This window comes from Chiloscyllium plagiosum, unplaced genomic scaffold, assembly GCF_037043375.1.
Source record: "Chiloscyllium plagiosum isolate Xiang-an unplaced genomic scaffold, Cpla_swu_hap1 HiC_scaffold_1, whole genome shotgun sequence".
NCBI lineage: Eukaryota > Metazoa > Chordata > Chondrichthyes > Orectolobiformes > Hemiscylliidae > Chiloscyllium > Chiloscyllium plagiosum.
In genome coordinates, this window is record NW_028270139.1 from 41415932 (window position 1) to 41441203 (window position 25272).

The 25272-nt window shown below is 42.2% G+C and overlaps 3 protein-coding genes across 5 annotated transcripts in view; 1 reads left to right on the top strand and 2 right to left on the bottom strand.

Annotated features, from left to right (window-relative positions):
* Window positions 1–20726, bottom strand: part of enoph1 (enolase-phosphatase 1) — a 66253-nt gene extending 45527 nt beyond the window's left edge. Inside the window, exons 1-2 of the mRNA XM_087986423.1 lie at window positions 20179–20726; window positions 5148–5480 (exon numbers count right to left, since the gene is read on the bottom strand). Coding sequence (XP_087842549.1) covers window positions 5148–5270 — 123 coding nt within the window. The 5' untranslated portion in view covers window positions 5271–5480; window positions 20179–20726. The remainder of the gene's footprint in view (window positions 1–5147; window positions 5481–20178) is intronic.
* Window positions 17634–25272, bottom strand: part of LOC122552290 (vesicle-associated membrane protein 8) — a 135526-nt gene continuing 127887 nt past the window's right edge. Inside the window, exon 5 of the mRNA XM_043695012.2 lies at window positions 17634–19863. The gene's annotated coding sequence lies outside the window, so the exon portion shown is untranslated. The remainder of the gene's footprint in view (window positions 19864–25272) is intronic.
* LOC122552276 (heterogeneous nuclear ribonucleoprotein D0) overlaps window positions 20765–25272 on the top strand; it is an 8659-nt gene continuing 4151 nt past the window's right edge. For all 3 annotated transcript variants that reach the window (XM_043694971.2, XM_043694989.2, XM_043694981.2), the window contains exon 1: window positions 20765–21388. In XM_043694971.2, coding sequence (XP_043550906.1) covers window positions 21168–21388 — 221 coding nt within the window. In that variant the 5' untranslated portion in view covers window positions 20765–21167. The remainder of the gene's footprint in view (window positions 21389–25272) is intronic.

Here is a 25272-nt window from a genome sequence, read left to right on the forward strand (position 1 = left end):
TGTTAAAGCAGAACTGACTAAATACAAAAGCCGATAGGAAAAAGTGAGCAGGAAACAGGTTAGCAACTGAAATTCCTTCAATCTGGGTGGAATGTATGTTACAATATTAAAGGAAGTAGCGACAGATAGTGAATGCACTGGTAGTAACCAACTGCCAATGCAACAAACAAGTTTATTTAAAACAGGAAGACAAACTTTACCAAATGGCACTTCATATCGGTTTTCTGGGGGAAATGTTAGTGTTATAAAGGATGTAACAGCACTTAATGCATAATCAAGCAGAATTAGCATAACCTTACAAAGGTGACAAAGGGGGAAGCAGTGGGTAATATTTGGATTTTCAGAAGGCATTAAGATATGATGTTGCACTAAAGAGCTCATGGTGTTGGAGATAGTATCTTAGTATATTGGCATGGATTGAGGCTTGGTTAACTAAGAGTTGAGAGAAGGACATTTTCAGATGGCATTCTGCAGTGGAATGCCATAGGGTTAGTGCTGGGGTCACAATTTACAATATACAGTATATTAATAACTTGGATGAGGAAAGTGAATGTACTATCGACAAGTTATGCATGACATAGGTGGGAAAGTAATTGGTGAGGATGATAATGGTATGCAGTGGGATATATAGGTTGAGTGGGCAAAAATGGACAGATGGAATATGATGTCTGAAAATGTGAGGTTATGTGAGAATAGAGCTGACTATCATTTAAATGAAGAAAGACTGCAGCAAACGCATAGGGATCTAGGATCTTGCATAGATCTCAAACTAGCATATAAGTTTATGATAATAGACAAATGGAATATGAAAATAGGGGGAGGTCTTGCTTAAAACTATAAAAGACACTAGTCAGACTACAGCTGAATTACTGTGAACAGCTTTGGGCCCCTTATCTAAGGAAAGACATACAGTAATTAGAGGCCGTCTAGAGAAGTTTCACTAGGCTGATCCTGGGTATGGAAAGACTGTCTTATGAGGAAAGTTTGAGTCAGTTCGTCTGTACTCATTGGAGATGACCTTATTGAAACAAACAATATCCCCAGGCCATTGATAGTAGATGCAAGGTTATTTCCCCTCATGGGACAATCTAGGACCTGAGGATATAATATAAAAGTGGTTGTCCATTTAAAAAAGATGAGGATTCTTTCTCAAAGTAATGTATCTGTTGAGGCTGGGTCATTACGTATTTGCAAGACAGAGATTTTGAATCTGTAAGATCGTTGGGAACTATAGGAGAAAGGCAGGAAAGTAGAGTTGAGAATGATCAGAACAGCCATAACTCACTGGTAGGGCAGATTAGATGGACTGAATGGCTCACATCTGCTTCTATGTTTTGTGGTTTGAGTGAGGAATTGGAAACCAAAGATTGATGACACAGGAACCTGGAAGTGAAGTTGAGATCGTTTTTCAAAACCACTTTGGGAGACCTCAAACTGATTGGAGTGAAAGTTAAGTGCCCAGATCCTGGATCATAATTGTCCTGAGATAGAGAAAAGCACAAGAATTTATTTTTAGAGTACCCAAACTTATGCAATGGCATTGTTATTTCTGTGTAAATGCCACTCAGTAGCACTATTGACAACACCTTTCACCACTTTGCTGATGATCAAGATTAGAATATTGATACAGTAATTGGCTTGGTTAGATTTGGCCTGCTCCTTTTAGACAGGATATACCTGGGCAACTTTCCACATTACTAGGTCAATATAGGTGTACTGGAACAGCTTGGATAGTCAACAGCTTTGCTAACATTTGCACTTTCCAAAGAGAGTGCCTGGACAGTTTAGATAGATAGATCTCTACAGTGTGGAAACAGGCCCTTCACCTAACAAGTCCACACCAACGCTGGAGAGTATCCTACCCAAACCCATTCCCCTATCCTATTACTCTACATTTACCCTGACTAATGCACCTAACCTGCACATCCCTGATCACTATGGGGCAATTTAGCATGGCCAATCCGCCTAACTTGCACATCTTTGTATTGTGGGAGGAAACCAGAGCACTCGGAGGAAACTCACACAGACATGGGAAAATGTGCAAACTCCACACACACACACACACACTCATCTATGGCTAGAATCAAACCTGGGTCCCTGGCACTGTGAGGCAGCAGTGCTAACCACTGAGCCACCGTGCCACTAGAATCCCTACAGTGTGGGAACGGGCGCTTCGGCCCAACAAATCCACACTGACCTCCGAAGACTAACCCACTCAGACCCGTTCCATTCTACATTTACCCCACACTAATGCACCTAATATACCAACCCCATGGCAATTTAGCATAGCGAATCCACCAAACCTGCACATCTTTGGATTGTGGGAGGAAACCCACACAGACACAGGGAGAATGTGCAAACTCCACCCAGTTGCCCAAGACAGGAATCAAACCCAGGACCTGGTGCTGTGAGGCAGCAGTGCTAACCACTGAGCCACCATGCTGCTCCGAATGTCAGGATATTTCTATCACCTCCCACCCTGGTCCTCAGACTCCTTCCACTGGCATAGACCTCACTAGTACACCCTCTGGTGAATTCTAGTATTGAAATTTTCCCTTGATTGAAATCTAACTTGGCTGATAAATATGACCTCTGCTGTCGAATGCTACACCAGACAACGATTTTGCCTGTTAAGTCATTATAGCTTTAACTTACACCACTCAAATTGATCTTCAATGAAAAGGTCATTTTAAGTGGAACTGGTATTTGAACATTTCACCCGAAGAACAATTTGGTTGGATCACGTTTGCTTAATCTTAAGTGGATCTGTAACCTTAATTTTAAGTGGATCCTTTAAAATAATCACTTTGTCCAAGACAATGAACTAAATTTTTCTCAACCATTCTAAACAAATGCTGATGTCGAGAACAAAACAACTTGGGAGCAGGAGCCTGTCATTTTGATCCTTGAATCTATACCTGCTTTCATCGAATCATAGGAAATAGGAGCAGGAGTAGGTCATTTGGCCCTTTGAGGATGCTCTGCTATTCAGTATGATCATGGCTGATCATTTAACTCAGTACTCATGTCCAGCTTTCTCCCCATACCCTTTGATCCTTTAGCTGTGATAAATAAACTCCTTGAAAACATTCAAAGTTTTGGCCTCAACTGCTTTCTTTGGCAGGGAACTCCGCAGGGTCACCACTGTCTGGGTGAAGAAATTTCTCCTCATCTAGATCTGGACTCTATGATCATTAGGAACATTCTTCCTACATTTACACTGTTTAGTCCTGTGTTATGGACAGAACAAACTCCCTCAAAACATGTTTTTCTCCTTGACACTAACATTTTCTTATTTTAAAGGCAAGTGCCAGGCTTCGTGTTCCAGATGCAATTCTATTGGTCAAAGTACCAGGCTTGAAGCAAAACACACTTTATTCAAATACTAAAGTTAAAATACAGACAAAATAAAAGGATTGGCTTAACTGGAACTATCAAAATACTATAAACTACTCATTAACTTTTCCAATATAGTAACATCCCATAAACATACGCTTGGCATAGGCAAATTCAGTAAAATAGATTGTCTTACTTACATTTCTAGCAGCAGGAAGAGAACCCAAGCTTTCAGTTGTAGCAGAGAGAGAGAGAGATGTAGCAGCTTTCACAACCCCAACAGCTACTAAAAGCTCAACTAAAAGTCCTGGTTCTGCAGGAGCTTGACCCCACCCATTAAGGCTGCTACTATTGTTCAAACTTAAAATAAAATCCAAGACCTCACAAGCTATTTATTGCCTTGACTGCTCCTCACCTCTGTCTCAACCTCTCCATTAAAAAAAAATCAGGACAAAATACACCTCTTAAAGTCATGATATCTTCACATCTATTAGAATTTTAAAGGTTTCTAGGACATCCCATCTCCACCTCCTCATTCTTCTTAACTCCACTGAATATATGCCTGACTGTTCCAGGCTCTCTTCATACATCAGTCCTGCCATCCCAGGAATCAGTCTGGTAAACATTTATCACAGTCCCTCTCTAGCTAGAACACACTTCCTCAGATGAGAATAAAACTGCTCACAGCCTCCAGATGCGCTCTCAACAAGGCCCTAGACAATTGCAGGATGACATTCCTACTCCTGTGCTCAAACCCTCTCACTATGAAGGCCAACAAAAACAAAATTTATCGGAAAAACTCAGCAGGTCTGGCAGGATCTCTGGAGAGAAAGCAGAGTTAATGTTCTGGGTCCAGTAACCCTTCGGAGATACCTGTGATCCCGGGTGGAATCAAAACATGAAGGATGAAACTTGAGTTGGAATCCACGAATTTTGGCAAACATCTTGTCAAATTGCAGGAGCGACAATAAAGTGCGGCACGGTGGCTCAGTGGTTAGCATTGCTGCCTCACATGCCAGGGACCCAGGTTTGATTCCAGCCTTGGGCAACTGTCTGTTTGGAATTTGCATATTCTCTCCATATCTACGTGGGTTTCCTCTGGGTACTCCGGTTTCCTCCCACAGTCCAAAGATGTGCAGGTTAAGTGAATTGGCCATTCTAAATTGCCCATAGTGTTCAGGGATGTGTAGGCTAGGTGCATTAGTCAGGAGAAATGGTATGGGTGGGATCACTTCGGAGGGTCGGTGCGGACTTGTTGGGCCAAATGGCCTGTTTCCACACTGTAAGGATTCTATGAATGAAAAAGAAAGTAATGACAGTAAACAAGAAAAACGATCTGAATAGAAATCCTGTTGAAAAGAGGAGCAGAACATCTTCACGGTGAGCATATTTGGAAGAGTTGTGGCAGTGAGTTAAACAAAAAAAAGTGCTGCTATGCCTGCTAAGTTTTTCCAGCAATTTCTGTTTTGTTTCTGATTTCCAGCATCTGCAGTTCTTTTTTTTTGTATTTAACTCACTGCCACATCTCTTCCAGGTTTGCCCACCTTGAAAAGTTCTGCTCCTGTCTACAACATGATTTCTATTCAGTCATTACTTTTGTTGTTGCTCCTCAAATTTGACAAGATATTTTCCAAAACTCACTTCCAAAGGCACATCACAAGATCCTGCTTCCAGTTCAGACTCATCCCATATGGATTCCAACACAAATTTCATCCTTTCTGTTTTGAATTTACCTGGGGTCACAGTTATCTCCGAAGGGTTACTGGACCCAAAATGTTAACTCTGCTTTCTCGCCCCAGATGCTACCATACCTGCTGAGGTTTTCCACCAATTTCTGCTTTTGTTTCTACTTTAAGACGTGCCCATCCAAATGGTTGTGACACCATGCAAACTTGGCTCTCAGTTCTCCTCTCAAATTCAGCTGTTTTGTTCATGTTTGAACCAATGCTGTAACAAGGTCAGACAGCAGGGGTCAGTCCCCACTTTCCAAGTATTTTCATGCACAGTACCCCTCAGTGCTATTCCCTTGACACTGTGCGGCCACACAACTGCTCCAAGGTTCCATAACTGCCGATTGGCATACTGATACATTAACTTCCAGCTTCAGAGGTCGCTACCGTCCACGGACATCAGAGGTCTAAGCGCTGAAAAATAAATTGAAGGAAGTATTACTTCTCAGATCAACATACCAGGCAGTTACACCAATCCCTCGCTCATCAGATCATTGCCTGTTTTAATTCTGTCCCAGCCTCGTCATCCCACTCCTGCCACACCTCCACTCGGGCCAGGCTGGCATCCTTCATTGCAACTCCTAACCCAAGGGTGCAAACATAAACAGTTAATTATTTTGCTGAAAGATAAGGTCATTATTAAGTTAAATCATATCCTTTGCGTGGATGATACATCCCATGGCAGTAATTTTTTGCAGGAGATTCTCATTGAAATTGATCATCTAAACAACAAGGTGCAAACTGCTGGTTAAAACTGCTTGAACGTAATTTAATGGATTTAACTAAGTGTGAATAGCTGTTTGAATCAGATTAAATGAGATGAAACTGTAAGTAAAAGTAAAGACTGACAATAAGTCTTTGAAGAAGATTGATAACTTAATTAAATGGTTTACTAGAGGCTTTATAAAACTGTGATGCATTCAATAATAACACAGACCAAACTTTTGCATATTAAATTACAAATGATTCAAGTTATTTTAAGAGTCATTTGTAAGATCATGTGTTAGGTTATTCTGAAACAAACACAGAATGCAGGAGAAACTGTAAATATGAACACAAGAACTGTTCATAAGCAAGCAGGAGCAGGCAATTCAGCCCTTCAGGTCTATTCCGACATCTAATATGATCATGGCTGATCTCATCTCACCCTCAACTCCATGCTCCTGCCCGCTCTTCATAACTCTTAGGAGACAAAAAAACTGCAGATGCTGGAATCCAAAGTAGACCAGCAAGAGGCTGGGATAACACAGCAAGTCAGGCAGCCTCAGGAGGTGGAGTAACCTTCTTCCCCCAGCCCTGGCGAATTGAATAACTGGGCATTAAAGAGAGTTTTAAACCAATTGGGGTGGCAAGGATGGGATGGACAGTGCTGTTGGGGGCTGACGGGGAAGGATAAGGAGGCTTACAAAACAAAAAGATATGGCAGTTTTGCAGAGTAGCTGTCTAGGTAATGACACCCAGAGTAGGACAGAAAGTGGCAACGTATGAAAACAGAAAATATTAGCAAAAAATAGAGCAAAAGGAAAAAAATGGTAATAAGGCAAAATTAAGGGGCCTTTACTTAAATGCAGTATTTGGAACCAAGTACATCAAATAATGGCACACAGAGACTGGTTAATGGGTATGATAGTATTATCATTATAGAGTCAGGGTTACAAGGAGATAAAAGCTATGGGTATGTGAGTTTGCCAAAGGACGGGCAAGAAATAAAAGGATGGTGTGATAACATTGTTAGTGTAAGATGGAATCCATACAGTAGCAAGAAATTATCTTGGATTGAAAGATTAAAAATCCATGTGGGTTGAACTGAGAAATAACAAGGTGGAGAAAACACTGGTAGGAGTAGTCTATAGGCCTAGTAAATGTAGCTATATGATAGGAAATAGAATAAATCATAATGAGGGCTGTACATTAATGGTGGGTGCCTTTAATCTTCACCTAGTTTGGGAAAGTTAAGTTGGCAGAGCTAACCACAAGGGACAGTTTCCTAATACAAAATATTGTGGATCCAAGCAGGATGAGGCCATTTTGGATCTGGTAATGTGTAATGTGTAATAAATCTCAGAGTAAAAAATCACCAAGGAAACAGTGACCATAACATGGTGAAATTTAACATTCAGTTTGAGAGAGAGAGAGAGAAACGTGGGTCAGAAACAAACATGCTAAACTTAAATTAGGGCAAATACATAGGAATGGGGGCAAACATAGTTGGACTTAATTGGGAAAGACATTTAGCACAAAAGATGGTTCAGGGAAAATAGCAGACATTTAAGAATATAGTTCATTCAATACATTCTGTTCTGATATAATGCGTTAGTTCAGTTTCCATGATCCTACATTATAAGAAAATCAAGTAATAGCAGCACCATTTAAACCAATGGGGCCGGAATCAGGTTACTGCCAATACAGGTAAGGAAAGTTCACCTACAAATAATTATCTCAATTCTTCAATTACCTTATAGCCAATTCACATTGAAGAAATGTGCATTATAGCAGAACCGACTGTACTCATATCAATATATATCACAACGTGGAACAGGAATTCTAAGAGGGGGATACGCCAAGAGTGATTAACCAAGGGAATCAAGTATAGGATCAAATTAAAAGAAAAAACATATAATGTGGCAAAGTAAGACAGAGTATTGGGAAAGATTTTTAAAAATCAAGAAAGTAGGGGTTCCTTTATATATTTAAAAATGAAGGGGGGGGGGCAAAGTTAACACAAGCCATTTGAGAATAAGGTTGGGGAAATCAAAATGGAGAACCAAGTAATGGCAGAAGAGTTGAATAACTTTGCAACAGTCATCATGGTGGAGGACACAAATAGCATTATAAAGTACAATCTAATCAAAGGACAAAACAAAGGGGTTAGGAATGATTTGCACTCAAAGAAAAAGTGCTAGTGAAACTAATGGGGCTAATGGTCAAGACAAAGTTAATTTATGAGGGAAGGCCTGTAGATGTCATATACATTAACTTTAGTAAAGCGTTTGACAAGGTTCCCCATGGTAGGCTAATGGAGAAGGTGAAGCCACATGGGTTCAGGTGTACTAGCTAGATGGATAGAGAACTGGCTGGGCAACAGGAGACAGAGAGTAGTAGCGGAAGGGAGTTTCTTAAAATGGAGACCTTTGACCAGTGGTGTTCCACAGGGATTCATGCTGGGACCATTGTTGTTTGTGATATACATAAATGATATTGAGGAAGGGTATAGATGGTCTGATTAGCAAGTTTGCAGATGACATTAAGATTGGTGGAGTAGCAGACAGTAAAGGGGACTGTCAGAGAATATAACAGAATATAGATAGATTGGAGAGTTGGGCAGAGAAATGGCAGATGGAGTTCAATCTGGGCAAATGTGAGGTGATGCATTTTGGGAGATCCAATTCAAGAGCAAATTATACAGCAAATGGAAAAGTCGTGGGGAAAATTGATTTACAGAGAGATCTGGGTGTTCAGGTCCATTGTTCCCTGAAGATGGCAATCCAGGTCAATAGAGTGGTTAAGAAGGTGCACAGCATGCTTTCCTTCATCTGACAGGGTATTAAGTACAAGAGTTGGCAGGTCATATTATAATTGTATAAGACTTTGGTTCGGCCACGTTTGGAATACTGTGTACAGTTCTGGTCGCCATATTACCAAAGGATGTGGATGCTTTGGAGAGGGTGCAGAGGAGGTTCACTAGGATGTGGCCTGGTTTGGAGGGCACTAGCTATGAAGAGAGGTTGAGTAGATTAGGATTATTTTCATTTGATAGCTGGAGGTTGAGGGGGGACCTGACTGAGGTCTACAAAATCATGAGAGGTATAGATAGGGTGGATAGCAAGAAACTTTTTCCCAGAGTGGGGGAATTACTCAATTACTAGGGGCCACAAATTCAAAATGAGAGGGGAAATGTTTAGGGGAGATATGCATGAAAAGTTCTTTACGCAGAGGGTGTTGGGTGCCTGGAACGCTTTGCCAGTGGAGGTGGTGGAGGCAGGCACGATAGCATCATTTAGAGACATGAATGGGCAAACAGTAGAGAGTTACAGACCCTTAGAAAATAGGCGACAGGTTTAGATAGAGGATCTGGATTGGTGCAGGCTTGGAGGGCCGAAGGGCCTGTTCCTGTGCTGTAATTTTCTTTGTTATTTTGTTCTTTGTTCTTCCTTTAGTGTTTTGGTTTGCATCCTAGGATATTAAAGGAAGTAGCTATCGAAATAGTGGATGCACTGGTAGTAATCATCCAGAAATGCTTTCCAGAAGATTGGAAAACTGCCATTATTTAAAAAGGGATGCGTACAAAAATGGGTAACTGTAGGCCAGTTCACTTAACATTGTGATTATCTTAAGAGTCTATTTTGAAAGAAGGTAATAGCAGCGTATTTACAGGTGTTCTCCCACTTTTCAAAAGTTCGCTTTACGTCACTTTGCTTTTACAAAAGACCTACATTAGTACTGGTTTTCGCTAATTAAAGAAATCTGAAGAGGATTTTCGCTGTTATGAAAAAAGGCGGAATTTTTCCCACATAAGTTCATGCTTCTACACTTTACGCCATTTCAGCTTACAAAAAGTTTCATAGGAACGCTCTACTTTCGGATTGCAGGGGATACCTGTAATTATATATAGAGAGAGGCAGAAGACAGGAAATTACAGGCTGGTTAGCTTGACTGCGGTTGTTGGTAAGATTTTAGAGATCACATTGGCATGGTGGGTCAGTGGTTAGTACTGCTGCCTCACAGTGCCAGGGACCTGCATGCAACTGTGTGTGTGGAGTTTGCACGTTCTCCCCATGTCTGCATGGCTCTCCTCCAGGTGCTCCAGTTTCCTCCCACACTCCAAAGATGTGAAGATTAGATGGATTGGCCATACTAAATTGCCCGTAGTGTCCAGGGATAAGTGAAATAGCCATGGGAAATGAGCAAGTTAGTCAAAGCAGAGCCATTGAACGTGATCTATTTGGATTTTTAGAAGGCCTTTGACAAGTTGCTGCACAAGACAAGACAAGACCGTATGGTGTTAATTTTTTAAATAATGGGATCACTGGCTAGGCCATGCCTTATTGCCCAGAGGGCAGTTAAAAGTCAACTGATGTGGGTCTGGAGTCACATGTTGGCAAGATTGGGTAAAGTTGGCAGATTTCTTTCCCAAAAACACATTAGTGAACCATACATTTTTTCCCCAATAGTCAAAATGAATTCATGGTCATCTTTAGAACTTAATTCCAGAGTTTCATTGAATTCAAATCCCACCACCTGCCATGGTGCGATTCAAACCCGGATTCCCAGACAATTCTTAGGTTTCTGGGGTAACAGTCCAGCAACAATATCACTAGGCCATCACCTCACTGAAGTGGCAAAATGGATAGATGATTGGCTGACTGGCAGAAAGCTGAGTGGGGGGATAAAGGGCTCTTTTTCACGAAGACAGCTGGTGACTATTAGAGTTCCGCAGGGGTCAATGTTCAGACCACAATTGTGCACATTACACATTAATAATATGGATGGAAGAACTGAGAGCATTGTTGCAGATTGCACAAAAATAGGTGAGGAATGAGTAGTACTGAGGAAGTGGTGAGCTGCAGAAAGACTTGAACCGGCCAAGACCATAGGCAAAGAAGTGAGAGATGGAATACGACATGAGAAAATGTGAGTTCATGCATTTTGGTGGGAAGAATAAGAGGGGTGGACAATTTTCCAAATGGGGATAGGCTTTGGAAATCTGAAGCACAAAGAGACTTAGGTGTTTTTGTTCAGGATTGTCTTAAAGTTAACATGCAAGTCCAGTTGGCAGTTTGGAGTCAAATACAATGTTAGCATTCATTTCAAGATGGTTTGAATACAAGAGCAGGGATGTACTGCTAAGGCTGTGTAAGGCTCTGGTCAGACTGCATTTAGAGTTAGGGGAGTAGTTTTGGGCTCTGTTAAGGAAGGAAGGATATGCTGGCCTTGGACGGGGTCGAGAGGAGGTTTACAAGGTTGGTCTTGGGGAATAAAGGGCTTGTTATAGGAGTGGTTGAGGACTCTGGGTCTGTACTCAATGGAGTTTAGAAAGATGAGGAGGGATATGAATGAAACTTACAGAATTCTGAGAGGCCTGAATAGAGTGGATGTTGAGAAGGTGTTTCCACTAGTGGGAGAGACTAGGACCCAGGGGCACAGCCTCAGAGGGAAGGGGCAATTCTTTCGAACTGAGATGATGAATTTCTTCAGCTAGCAGCCATGATTGAATGGCAGAGCAGGCTCAAAGGGCCAAATGGCTCAATTCTCTTCTTAATCATCTGATTAAGCAGAGTCAGCATGGTTTATGAAGGGGAAATCATACTTGATAAATTTATTCGTGTTATCTGAGGAAGTAACATATAGCATTAATAAGGGGAAACCAGCAGATGTATTTGGATTTCCAAATGTGTTTGATAAGGTACAACATGTCAGGCTACTTACTAAGAGAAGAACCTATGGTGTGGGGATTGTATGATAATTTGGAAGGAGATTTGCCTACCTAATAGGAGATACAAAACTCAGGATACCAGAGAATTTTCAGGATTGCAACCTGTAACTAGTGGTGTGTCACAGAGATTAGTGCAGAACCATAATTATTTATAATATATATTAATAATATGGTTGAGATAAGTGAATGTACTGTCATCAAATTTGCTGACCACATATAAGTAGGTGGGAATGCAAGTTAGATTCCCTACAGTGTGGAAACAAGCCATTTGACCCAACAAGTCCACTCAGAGTCTCCTAAGAGTAACCCACTCAGACCCATTTCCCTCTGACTAATTGCACCTAACACTATGGGCAATTTAGTATAGCCAATTCACCTGACCTGCACATCTTTTAGATTGTGGGAGGAAACCCACACAGACACGGGAAGAATGTGCAAGCTCCACACAGACAATGAGGCTAGAATCAAACCTAGGTCCCTGGTGCTGTGAGGCAGCAGTGCTAACCACTGTGCCACTCTGGCTGAGTGTTGAGGATGAATAGAATTGTCTGCAGAGGAGTACATAGACAGTCTGAGTGGACTAAAGCTTGGCAGAGGAATATTGTATGGGAAAACGTGAGGTTATACATTTGGCAGGAAAGATCAAGGAATTGAATACTACTTAAAAGGAGAAACACTGCAGAAACCTGCTGCCTAGATGGATTTGGGATCCCTGTGCATGCATGTGAAAATACTGGCATAGAGGCTCAGCAGATAATAAAGAAGGCAGGGCAGCATGGTGGCTCAGTGGTTAGCACTGCTACCTCACAGCGTCAGGGACCTGGGTTCGATTCCAGCCTTGGGCAACTGTCTGTGTGGAGTTTGCACATTCTCCCTGCGTCTTTGCGCTGGGTGTTCCAGTTTCCTCTCACAATCCAAACATGTGCAGGCCAGGTGAATTGGCCACGCTAAATTGCCCATAGTGTTAGGTGCTTTAGCCAGGGGTAAATATACGATAGGGGAATGGGTCTGGGTGGGTTATTCTTCAGAAGGTTAGTATGCAGTTGTTGGGCCGAAGGGCCTGTTTCCATACTGTAGGGAATCTAATTTTTAAAAAATACTGGACTTTATATCAAAAGGAATGGAATATAAAAATGAGGAAGTCCTGTTAAAACTACACAAGGTACTAGTCAGACCACACCTAGAATATTGTGAACTGCTTTGGGCCCTTTATCGAAGTGAAGATATACTGGCATTGCAGATAGTCCAGAGAAGGTTCACCAAGTTAATTCTGTGCAGGGAGAAATTTATATGAGAAGTTTTTAGTTGACTGGACCTGTACTTATTTGAGTTTAGAAAAATGAGAGATAATTTTACATACAAGATTCTTGGGGGGTGCTTGATAGGGCAAATTCTGAGAGATCATCTCCCCTTTTTGAGGAGTCTAGGAGCAGAGGGCATAATATCAGAGGGAGAAATCGCCCATTTAAGACAGGGATGAGTAGAAATTTCTGTCAGAACACAATGAATCCGGAATTCTTTCATGAGGAGGTCTGAGAAAGTCTGATTTTTAATGTGGATTGGGGAGAAGAAAATCATTATCTATTCAGCCAGACTCCTGTCAGGATTGGACTTTATTTCAACTGACCATTACTCTTTCACAGTGAGGTCTCTCAACTGTAATAAATGAAAGTTAAAACTGTGAAATAATGCACCACTCACAAATACTGATAATCTTCTTACCTCCCTCACCCTCCATTCCAATCCTTTTAAAAGAAAACTGAAACACTGCATGTACTGGAAGTATAAAATTAAAATAAAGTGCTGAAAATAGTCAGCAGGTCAGGCAGTATCTGTGGGGAGAAAGAGAGTTACTAGTTCAGGTCAATGACTATTCAGAACGACATTGATAAGTACCTTGGGACATTATATTACATTAAGGTGCTACATACATTTGCTCTCCTTCCATAGATGTCTTTTGTATAGAAAAAAAACGAAAGCAGTGGATGCTGGAAATCAGAAATGAAAACAGAAATCTTGATTGACTAAATCATTTCTCAATACAAAATTTCTCCAAAGCCAAAATCAATTTGGGGGATGAACCTTCTCTGAACTGTCTCCAATGCCAGTATATCTTTCCTTAGATAAAGGGCCCAAAACTGTTTTCTACTGAGTCCATCAGGATGCACTAACATTTAAAGAGTTAGGATTAATAAAAATCTTAAACAGAAATGAAAAAAAATTAATACCATCCCCAATATCATATTTGATTTCTTCCTTGCATCACTCATATTGATGCTTTAACACTATCTCCTTCTGAATTAATTCCTGGAAAAATTAACCCCCTTTCACCTACAATTTGACTTTCAAAATTCAAATTGTATAGGTTTGGCCTTCCATTCAGCACAGCATACCTGCAGCAAGAGATTTGTTTAACCGCACCCTCAACTGCGCCTTGGTGCTCCAGTCCCCAAGTAAAACAGTTTGTCCTTTTATCCTGGCTGCTCCATTACTATTGTTCTCATTATCATTCTCCTAACTCCAAGGGACAGAAACTTCAAAGGATGCCGCATCTAATTTGTTCAGCTACTTGCTGCAGTGTGCTAAACCGGTGGTGTGGAGTCAGTATTTCTCTGGGACTTATCTTGAGCTTGAACTGCCTGGACTCTGCTAACAGCATCACTTCTCCTGCTTCAGCACTTGCCCAGCTCTAAACTGCAACTAACTCCTCTCCCAGAAAACATAAATGAAAAAAAGAGAGAGCTCTCTTATGTTCCACTCATCTCCATGATGATTGCTCGGAGCGGTTTTCGACCTGACTTTTAGATCAAGTAACCCACACTTACAACAACTTCTTTCACCTGATTAGGTTCCATAGTCTTTCAAGGTTTAGTGTATGTTTCCAACTACTTTAGTTTTAACGCACAAAATAAACACTCTCTCTGGACTCTCATTATAGCAGAAAGTGTAGCCACTGCATTTTCAGCTCAGCAGCAGTGCTCCCTCTAAGCTGTGTGGTCACTTGAAAGATTCATGCATATCGAGACAAATTGACTCCTGTTTCTAGAAGCCCTGCACAGATTGAACAGAGCTCTACAAACTCATCCACTGTTTCGAATCCTACCTTTCTAGATACTAACCTCTTCAAGCAACATGTCCCAAACTCTTAAGTGTAAAAGGTATCCATGTGCTTCAGTTACATTTGTCCCATTTTCTACATTTTAATTCTTCAAACTAAAATTTATGTCCTAATTCAAATACATGAACTAGGTATTCACAAAATATATACATTGCTGATACTAAAGTTGGCTGCTGTATTTGTTTCATTAACAATGACTCACTCCACTTTGGGACATATTGAAGATACAGAGGACTCTACATAAGAAATTATTTCAATGTGAGATCAAAAAATGTTTTGCCAAATCCAACATCAATCAGAGGCAGGGTGTTAACTTCAGCTGGAGGACAACAGTGAGAGCAGGAGTAGAAGGTCCAAAATTCCACAAATATTATGTGTGAAAAACTGACAAGGGACACTGGGGAAAGAGGGCTCTCAATAGCTTTTTCCAACTAACCCCATCCAGTCAGGACTAAAACCCTGCTCCTTTGTTGTTAACTGGAAGTTAAGGAGATTGGCTGAAACACTGGAGCAATGGCATAATTTTGCACTTTATCATGAGCTTCCAGTATTCTTCTATCATAACAATCCGCACATCCCTAATTGTATTCGAACAACATGGCAGCGGGCTAGCAGGGCTGTGCTTGGGGTCCTAAGCCTGGCACTTGTCTGTTCTAGTCTGCTTTCTTTCTTTATTTTCAACTTCTTCTCTTAGTCATAGAGATGTACAGCACGGAAACAGACCCTTCGGCCCAACTCATCCATGCCCACCAGATATCCTAACCTAATCTAGTCCCAATTGTCAGCACGTCGTCCATATCCCTCTAAACCCTTCCTACTCACATACCCATCCAGATACCTTTTAAATGTTGTAATTGTACCAACCTCCGCCACTTCCTCAGCAGCTCATTCCATCCTCTGCATGAAAAAGTTGCTCCTCAGATCCCTTTTAAATTTTTCCCCTCTCATGCTAAACCTATGTCCTCTAGCTCTGGACTCCCCTACCTCAGGGAAAAGATGAGTGGCATGGATTTATCCTGTTCATGCCCCACGATTTTATAAACCTCTCATCCCTCAACCTCTGATACTCCAGGGAAAACACTCCCAGCCTATTCAGCCACTCCCTATAGCTCAAATCCTCCAATCCTGGCAACATCCTTGTAAATCTTTTCTGAACCCTTTCAAGTTTCACAACATCTTTCTGATAGGAAGGAGGCCAGAATTGCACACACTATTCCAAAAGTGTCCTAACCAATGTCCTATACAGCTGCAATATGACCTCCCAACTCCTGTAGTCAGTGCTCTGAGCAATAAAGGAAACCATACCAAACACTTTCTTCACTGTCTTATCTACCTGTGACTCCATTTTCAAGGAACTATGAACCTGCACCAAGGTCTCTTTGCTCAGAAACAGTCCCCAGGACCTTATCATAAGTCCTGCTCTGATTTGTCTTTCAAAATTGCAACATCTCATTTATCTAAATTAAACTCCATCTGCCTTACCTCAGAGTACAACAGGATGTGGATCAGATGGGCCAATGGGCTGAAGAGTGACATTTTTCTGTTTTTTTCCCTTTTCTTTTTTTCTCTCTCTGTTTTTCTTTCCTTTAAAGCCTTTTGTGGTGGGTTAATCAGTGGCATCAGCACAGCGGTGCGATCTGACTGTGCATGGAATGGCAGCAGCTTCCCGGCAGTGTGAAGTGATGGCGGCAGCAAGGACATCCTCCTGGTGTTCAGTGGCAGCAGTAGCAAAGCTACTGCAGTGATTGGAGGCAATGGCAGCTTCAGCAAGAATGCAGCTCCTGCCTGCAATCAACGCAAGACTCGCACGCTGACTGAGACTTCAGGCTGTGGCTAGGCCTGGGTGCCTGCATCGGTGATTCCAAAAGCCTTCATGGAGATAAGGCTTAGGCTTTGAGATCTCGTCATTTCTCTTATGTTTTGGTTTTCTTTTATTTCTGCTGGGTTTTTTTGTTTGAGATTCTGGCTTTGTAACCAAGAGGACACCAGAGAATGGTGACTTTGTACACTTTTCACTGTGCTCATTCATTCCTACACCTGAGTACATGTGACAATAAAATCTCATCTTAAGTCTAAATTCTAATATTGGTTGCTACTAAATGGAAGGCTGTGAAAATTCAACAAGAAGAAAATCAGACTGAGCTTTGTTGCAAACAACAATAGTTGCAGTCTACTAATATTCACGCATCAACAACAGCCATTTGGATGAAGATGCCAGTTACCACCTACCGAGATATACTTTCTATTATTATACTAATATGGTGACATCAGAACCTTTGAAAATTTTTAAGGCAGATGTGAATAGATTCTTGGAAAGCAAATGGATGAAGGTTTTTTTGGGGTAGCCTAGAATGTGGAAATCACAATCAGACTAATTGAACAGTCTAATTGAATGGCGTAGCAGGTTTGAGTGGCCTATTCTGCTCCTAATTGTATGTATTTAATCATAACAGAAATCAGAACAATGAAAAGGCAATTTAAAGTATATTAGCTAATACAAATATCAGATTTTATCAGTTGGAAACAAACTTATCACACAGTCAGAAGGCTGAGTATTCAAATCCAATGTCAAGAGTCTGATCTCGGCTTACATTCCAGTGCAGCACAGAGGGAGGACTGGATTTTCCGTGGTGCATGTTTCAGATGGGACATCAACCAATGCTACTGTTTACTTTCTTACAGATCAATTGGATATTTATGTTTCAACAGGAATATTGTAATGTAAAAGGGTTTTCCTGGTCTCCTTCCTCCCTCAATATCACCAAAACAAATCAGTTATTTATTGATCCAATTATCACTCATTTTACTTGCATAATGTTTAGCATTATTATAAGTGAAATACATACAGGTACATGGCTCTTATGGCACAGTGTACCCTACTTCAGAGCCACAAAGCCTGGATTCAAATCCCACCTGCTCCAGAGGTGTGCAGTAGCATTTCTGAGTAGGTTGATTAGAAAATACCTACATGTGAAACACTTTGAAAGTTTTCTAAATACAAAATAGCATAAATTGGTAGTGTTGATTCACTATTTTTATTAACCACAAAAATACCAGTACAATAAACAAATCATTTTAAAACATACACTAAGTTACTATAGCAATTTATTTCCAGCTACATTATTTCAACTTTTAGACAAATAAATTAATTTGAAGAAAATCCTAGTTTGGTAAAAAAAGTTACATCACTTACTTACAAATCATATGAAGCACCCAAGAGTATGAGGCAGGCTTTGAAATTGTATTAGTTTTACTGAAGCTGTTGCTTCGGTCAGATGCAGTTCTGATTTTCTGTTTGCTGAGTTTAGTTTTTCCTCAACTGTTCCTGCAGTGAGGCAGCCAGTCATCTCCCCACAATACCGGTAATGGAAGTAAGAATAAATATAAAATGGGCCTTCCCATTTTCACTAACTAGCTCTTGTCTTCTTGGAGGCCTTGCACCTGTTTACCTGGGAGCAAATTAGTTTATCAGTAGCCCGTGGTGCTTGGAAATGACTAATTGTACGGGAATGGATATGGTGGGAGACTAAATGAGAAGGTAACTAATTCTCATCCCCCAAAGCTATTAATTGTCCTACAAAGACAGCTGCAGTCACGGTGTGACATTTTATTATCTGAATGTAGGTTTGCTTGCTAAGCTGGAAGGTTCATTTCCAGATGTTTCATCATCCTACTAGGTAACAGGTGAAGCACTGTTGCTAATTCCTGCTTTCTATTTATATGTTTGGGTTTCTTTGGGTCAGTGAGGTCACTTCCTGTTCTTTTTCTCAAGTGTGGTAGATGGGGTCTAATTCGATGTGTTTGTTGATAGAGGTCCATGCTTCTAGGAATTCTTGTGCGTATCTCTGTTTGGCTTGTCCTAGGATGGATGTGTTGTACCAGTCAAAGTGGTGTCCTTGTAAGGATTCTAATGAGACAGGGTCATGTCATTTTGTGGCTAGTTGATGTTCATGTACCCTGGTGGCTAGTTTCCCATTTGTCCAATATAGTGTTGGACACGTAGGTGGTTATAACAGTTTGTAAAATCATAAGATGCATAAATAAGGTCTAATGGGTTTGAGGATTTTTCACTTTGTTTAGATGATAGTGAGAACTGCAGGGTGGATGAACTGACTGACTGACTGACTATGGTACAGGATGCCACTCAAAAGGGGAAAGAGTAAGGGAGGAAAAGTGCTATTGGGTGAAACTGTTGTGAGGGGGATTGATACCATTCTCTTGAGCACAAAGCATGAGTCCAGCCAACTGTGTTGTCCATTTGGTGCCAGGATTTGGGACATCTACTCTGGGCTGGAGAGGAATTTGCAGTGGAAGGGGTGGGACAAAGGGATTCAGTTGTAATCCAGGTAGATACCACTGACATCGACGCAAGTTCATATGAGGGGCTAGATGCCAGATTAAGAAACAGATCCTCAAAAGGTCATAATCTCTGGATTATTATCTGAGCCATGTATAAATTGCAAAGGGAAAATCAGATCAGAGAGAGGAATGTGATTGGTATTGGAGAAATTGGTTCTATTTCATGGGTAGTGGCACTGGTACTGCGAGAGTAGCTTTGTGACAATGGGATGGTTTCCACCAGAACTGTGCAGAGGCTAGTGTTCTTGCCAATCACATTATTCAGATTATTAGAAACAGAGAGTATATTAAACAAAATAGGAGCTCCAAGTACCTAGGTCATTAAAATGTCATGTTAATCTTTATATCTAGAGAAATAGAGTAAAAGTTTTACTATGGCTAGTAGCCCTGGTTAGATCACATCTGGAATATTAAGGACACAATTTTGCACTACGCCTTATAAAGCAGACATTTAGTCCTGCAATGTAGATTTATGGAATGACACCTAGACTTCCAGCATTAAATTACAAGGACACAAATTTGTACTACCTAGAATTTAAAGAAATATTAAGGATATTTTGGATAGGTAGAGAGAAACTATTATAGCTGGTTGAAAAATCTCAAGACTAGGGGTGCAGTCTAAAATAAGTTAGTCCTTTCAGGAGTGAAATTAAGAAACACATGTACAAAGTTTAGAACTCTCTTTTGTAATGAGAAACTGATTGTGGATTTTACATTTCAATTTGATATAGTTTTATTAACCAAAGGTGTTCTTATGTCATACTCTGAACAACATTACAGACTCCAGAGATTACAGCAGTCACTGCCACATTCTTACAGTTTTCAAAAGATCAATGTACATCTCATTAAGAACTTTTTTAAGTCAGAAAACGGTGGATGCTGGAAATCTGAAACAAAAGCAGAAATTGCAGAAACTCAGCAGATCTGGTAACATCAGTGGAGAGAAGGCAGAGTTAACCTTTCGAGCAGAACCTTATTTTAAAGTACAGTCACTATCGTATTGTAGAAAGTACGGCAGCCAATTTCAGGATATCAGCCTCACACAAATAGTAATGTCATAATGACTAGATAATCTGCTTTGGACATGTTGATTGAGAAACATTGGTCAGGATAACGGGGATAATTCTCTTACATTCAAAACAGTGCAGAACTGCGTTGCAGTCTGAGCCTTGGTCAACCCGAGCAGAAATTAACATACTTACTGAATTTCTCTGGTACGTTTAGTGCGAGATTTGGATGCTGCATACAGCTACACGGTGATCCAGTTACAACTGAACAGGGGTCACATTGTAACAATTGGCAACACCCCTGAGAAACAAAGTAACAAGCGCCTCGGGGATATGAAGTACAACATACGGACCAGGGCAGAATGTTGCTGCAGTCAAAAGGTGAATGTGAAACCAACAGATCTCCGTTGCAATCCGGGTTCGTGATTCAAATCCAAATAATTCTCATCTTGGTAAAAGGCTCGCAGGCGAAGCCTCAATACCGCACTGCACCCAATACTAACGCTGTCGAATCCCGACCCTGGAGGACTCCACTCCTCCTGAGAATGACATCACAATGGTCACTCTATTCCTCCGGCCTGCGGCAGCGCGGTTATCTCTTGCCCACTGCGGCCTGCGCCTCAATGGACTCTCTTTGGTCACATTCCAGGTTCGGCCCTCGCCCGCCACGGCGCCTGCGTCGGCTCTTGCTGGCGCGGCGATTGGTGACCGCCCCGCCTCATGTGACGTTCCCGGGGCCTTGGTCCTGGCGGCGGCGGCGGCGGCCATTTTGTGAAGAGTCCATTATTTAAAAGAGAAGAGCGTGCGCGGCGGCTCCCCCTCTCTGGGCCGGGTGTGAGTGCGGGCCAAGCCAGCGGTGAGACTTCACTCATTTACCGGGCCCTGCCGAGGACACCTCAGTGTGTACTGTTTTATGTGATACGTACACACGCGGACGCACGAAAGCAGCCCGGGTTGGTTTGTGGAGAAGCGGGAGGTGGTGGCGTGCGCGGGCGGGGCTCCTTGACTCGGCCCTGACCTTTTTTTAAAAAAAATAAAAACCTTTCCGCCCTCTCCCTTTGATCCGGGCGGCGCAGCGGGTTACCGGGTTTTTTTTTAAATAAACTTCCCCTCCATCCCCCCCCCCCCCCCCCCCACCACCGCCACCACACCCGCCGTTCTCACGCACCCCGTGTCTCGGAGCGATGTCGGAGGCCGTGCAGTTCTCCGAGGCGGAGGCCCAGGCTGCCGGCCAAGGCCTGCAGGACATGGCGGCGGCCGCCGCCGAGGCTGGGGCGGCGACGGCGGCGGGCATGAGCGATCCGGCGATGGAGGCCAAGGCGAGCGACGGCGGGGATGGATCGGGCGCGATCGCCGAGACCGAAGGGGCCAAGATCGACGCCAGTAAAACGGAAGAGGACGAAGGGTGAGGAGCCCGCGGGGCCTCTTAGTTTATTTATATGAATATGTCTCCTGTAAAGAATGTTCACTCGGGTCGGGGGGAGGGAGGTGATGCTGCAAAGTTTGTATTTGGGAGCGGGTGGGTCTTTGGAGATTTCCCGGGTTCAGCCTCTCCCCCCCCCCCCCCGGAAAGGCGCGATATGAAAAAGCAGCAACGTCCTTGAAGTCGTGTTGGACTTGGTCTCAATCGCCCTCTTCTCTCCCCCCCCCCCCCCCCCCCCCAAGCCTTTACAGCGGCCGGGAGCCGCCGAAGGTTTTAGTTAAAAATTAATAAGTGCCATTATTTATTTTAAATCTGCACAACTCGAAGGTGACCCCGTCTTCCAGGACTTGAAAATCTCTCCCTTTTTGTGTGTGGGGGTGGGGGGGTGTCTCGCCTCTCTTTTCTCTTTCGCTCTCTCTTTCTAAAACTCCACTGAGAGCGGGTGCTGCTGCCGCCGCCGCCGGAAGCTGGTGGTTTTTCATTGTAAAGCGGTGCCGCATGTGGAGGAGCGGATCGAGGGAGGGCTAGCCCATTGAGTTAGTGGCGGCGGGAGGATGGGGGAAGGGGCGCTGCTTTCACTGTCCCTGCCCTCCGTTCTGGTCGTTCCCTTCCCTCAGTAATTGGCACTGGCCAGACTGAGACCGGCCCACGTATGATCGTGCAGATTTCCGGTTGAAATCCCTCTCCCGTGTGGTTTTTCTTTCCCGCGGCTGGGCGTTTCTAACGGGCTTGTTACAAGGTAGGAGTGGTTCCAGCTTTTGAAACCTTTGTATTGTTTGCCTGACTGATGCCAATTGGAGCTTTTACTTTCTTTTTTTAAGTTGTTACATCGGGTGCGGAGGGTGGCTTTTGATGTTTATTAGCTGTAAACTTTGATGTTTAAGCGGCTTTCTAAATGTAAATTTAGCGAGGTTGTGCTTTTGACGTTTAACTTGGTGCAGTTAATGTGGCTTTACTTGTACGACAGGCTGCGTTGAACTGGTTGATCACTAGTAGTGGTTAAAAGGTGGTGCGCTATTGTAGCAACTTATCTTAAATTTTGTTCACAGTATTGACTGGTTTTAATACTTGGCCACTGGAAATATGGCCATTTAGGCAGCCATTTTTGAAAATTAGAAATATTCAGGTTGCAAATATGTATAAATTTCATATTTGTCTGTTGATAGCCGGACACTTAAAACTTGGGCTTTCAGTTAGTTGGGTTACTTTATGCACTTAACCTTTCGTATGAATGATTTCCCAAAATATTCAAACAGCTCCATATTTGAATAGTTGTGATCTTTAAGTCTAGTTTTGCAGACAGTGGCAGAGTCTCTTTTTAAGAAGTCCATGCACATTGATCTGATTAAAAAATTAAGAACTGCGGGTGCTGAAAATCAGAAACGAAAACAACTTATTGGAGAAGCTCAGCAGATCGGAGAGCTTCTGTGGACAGAAATCAGTTAATGTTTTCAGTCCAGTGACTTTTCCTCCGAGCTGAATGTAGCTGGGCAGAATTTGGTTTTTACGCTGAAGATAAGTTGGGTGGGGGAGAGAGTGGATAATAAGTAAATAAGTGGCGATAGAGCCAGAAGTTGAGAGAAGAACTTGGGTAGACAAAGGAATGGATAATAATTAGCCTAGGAGAATGAATAGATGCTAATGGGGCATATTAGTGGCTAACAATAGTTTGTGTGTAATAGCAAGCCATATGATCACAAGGTTTTTGGGGGTTAGGGTAAGGATGTGGGAAAAGGTGGCTTGAACTCTATATGGACTCCAAAATGCTGTAGAATTCTCAAGTGGAAAATGAGATGCTGTTTTTCAGCTTGCGTTGAGCTTTGATGGAGCATTGCAACACACCTGAGACAGATGTTGACCAGGGAAGGTGCAGTTGGAGGCAGGTAACTGGAAGCTCATGATCTTTTTTGTGGACAGAATGTAGATGTTCTGCGAAGTGGTGACTCAGTACACATTTCATTTTCCCAGTGTAGAGGGGACCCCATTGTGAGCAGCAAATGCAGTAAAGTAGATTGATTGATGTGCAGGTAAAGTGCAGCTTGACCTGGCAGGTGTGTTTGGGCTCCTGGATACGGAGGGAGGAAGGAAGTAAATGGAGAGGGATTGCACTTATGGTTGTGGAGGGAAGTGCCGTGGATGCGGGGAGAATGCTGGGAGTGTGCTAGGTTGTACAGGAGAGAACGGTCCTTTTGGAAGCTGGCGAGGAGGGGAATGTTGTTTGGTGGCATACCACTGGAGGTGACTGAGGCTAATGATCCTCTGCATATGGATGCTGGTGGGATGGTCGGTGAGGACAGGGTGGACCCTATCACTCTTGTCGGAGGGAAAGGACAGGGTGAGTGCCAAAATGTGCGAGATGAGTCAGTCCTTCAGTGCTGGGGATTGCTCGGTTGAGGAAGGTGGACGTTTCGATGGCACCCTTGTCAAAGTTGGCATCATCGGAACTGAGAGAATTGAATATTATCTTAGCAGGTCTAGAGCTTTTCCAGCAATTGGTGCTTGCCTGTGAAATGTCTTAAGAGGATGGTCAGCTTCCTTTTGGTCTGCCTGGTGCTCCCAGTATGCTGGAGCTCTGCATTGGATAATTGGAAATATGCATGCTTTTTTCTATTAATGTCTTTGAATTGGGTTCTCTCAAATACGATGATCCCAACTGGTTGAAGAGAAGCTATTTCACAAATATTCATGTCTTTCTATGACCTCCTGGGACAGAAGAACTTTTGATACATAAAAAGATCTGAGTACAATGGTCGTAATTTGAATTGTCCCCTCAAGGTAGCAGTTACTACATTGTAATCGGTCCTGTCAACCATTCTTTCAACATCTTAACTTCTGTAAAGTCTAAGCAAGTATTTAAATCCAGGATTGGAATGTGTTATTGCCAGTCTGCTTGGATTTGAGGTTTGCATATGAAGATTGGACAATGTACTTGTCCAGCAAGGCATCAACTTTAGAAAGGTATGTCCACTTAGTGATTTTTCACCCCAACGCCTATATTGCGATCCGCTTGTGGCCAGGCCGATTGGGATGCATTTTTTGGCAGAGAATGGTGTGCACTCTTACTGCAGAATTGTATTTAGTTTTCTTTGCAAGTGTAATTTTCTAGTGTTGCTGCCAAGCATGGGGAAGAAAATGCTGGTATAAAATTGTTGGAGATTGCAATAGATAGACGGAGTAAAGACTGTCGCAAAGGTTTAATGTATTGCTGTTCAGTCTGTTAATCGAGCTCTGTTTGACAATGAGAAGTTGACTTCAGTCTGTTCAATCAAGTGCCCTTGCTCAAGACTATTCCTTGCTGAATTTAAAATTTTGCTTAGGTTTGTAGTTGCTGGTGTCATCCAGTTGACACAGTCCAGTGCAAGCATACACCTGGGTCCATGCACATTTCACTGTCACTAAACTCAAACATTTGATCCACCAAAATTGTCTTGCAAGGAAGAAAAACTTCACTTGAAAATTTTAGTAGCTCCTTACTCCAGTGTACTGACCAACCTTTGTTGAATGGAGGAAGTTGTTTTTTAAACTGATTTTGTAAAATTGGGTGATTCTGATTGGCAGGGATGATGTTTACGTGCTATTTTATTAGAATTGATTTTAAAGCCCTGACTCGAATATTGAGTGCCAGTATAATTGGAGACTTAATTATGAGAGTTCTAATACTCTTAGCTAGAGTTCGGTGTCATGGACATTGCCTGACTTATTGATTGTTTTGGAGAAATGTACAGTACATTTGCAAGGCCCTAATCTATCTAACTAATTGCTTAAATTTAATGTTGCTTGTGCATCTACTGCATTGTTGACTGAAATAAAATTGCTAATGTGTGTCCACAAATAGCTTTCTGCATGCATTCTTGATGGAGGCACAC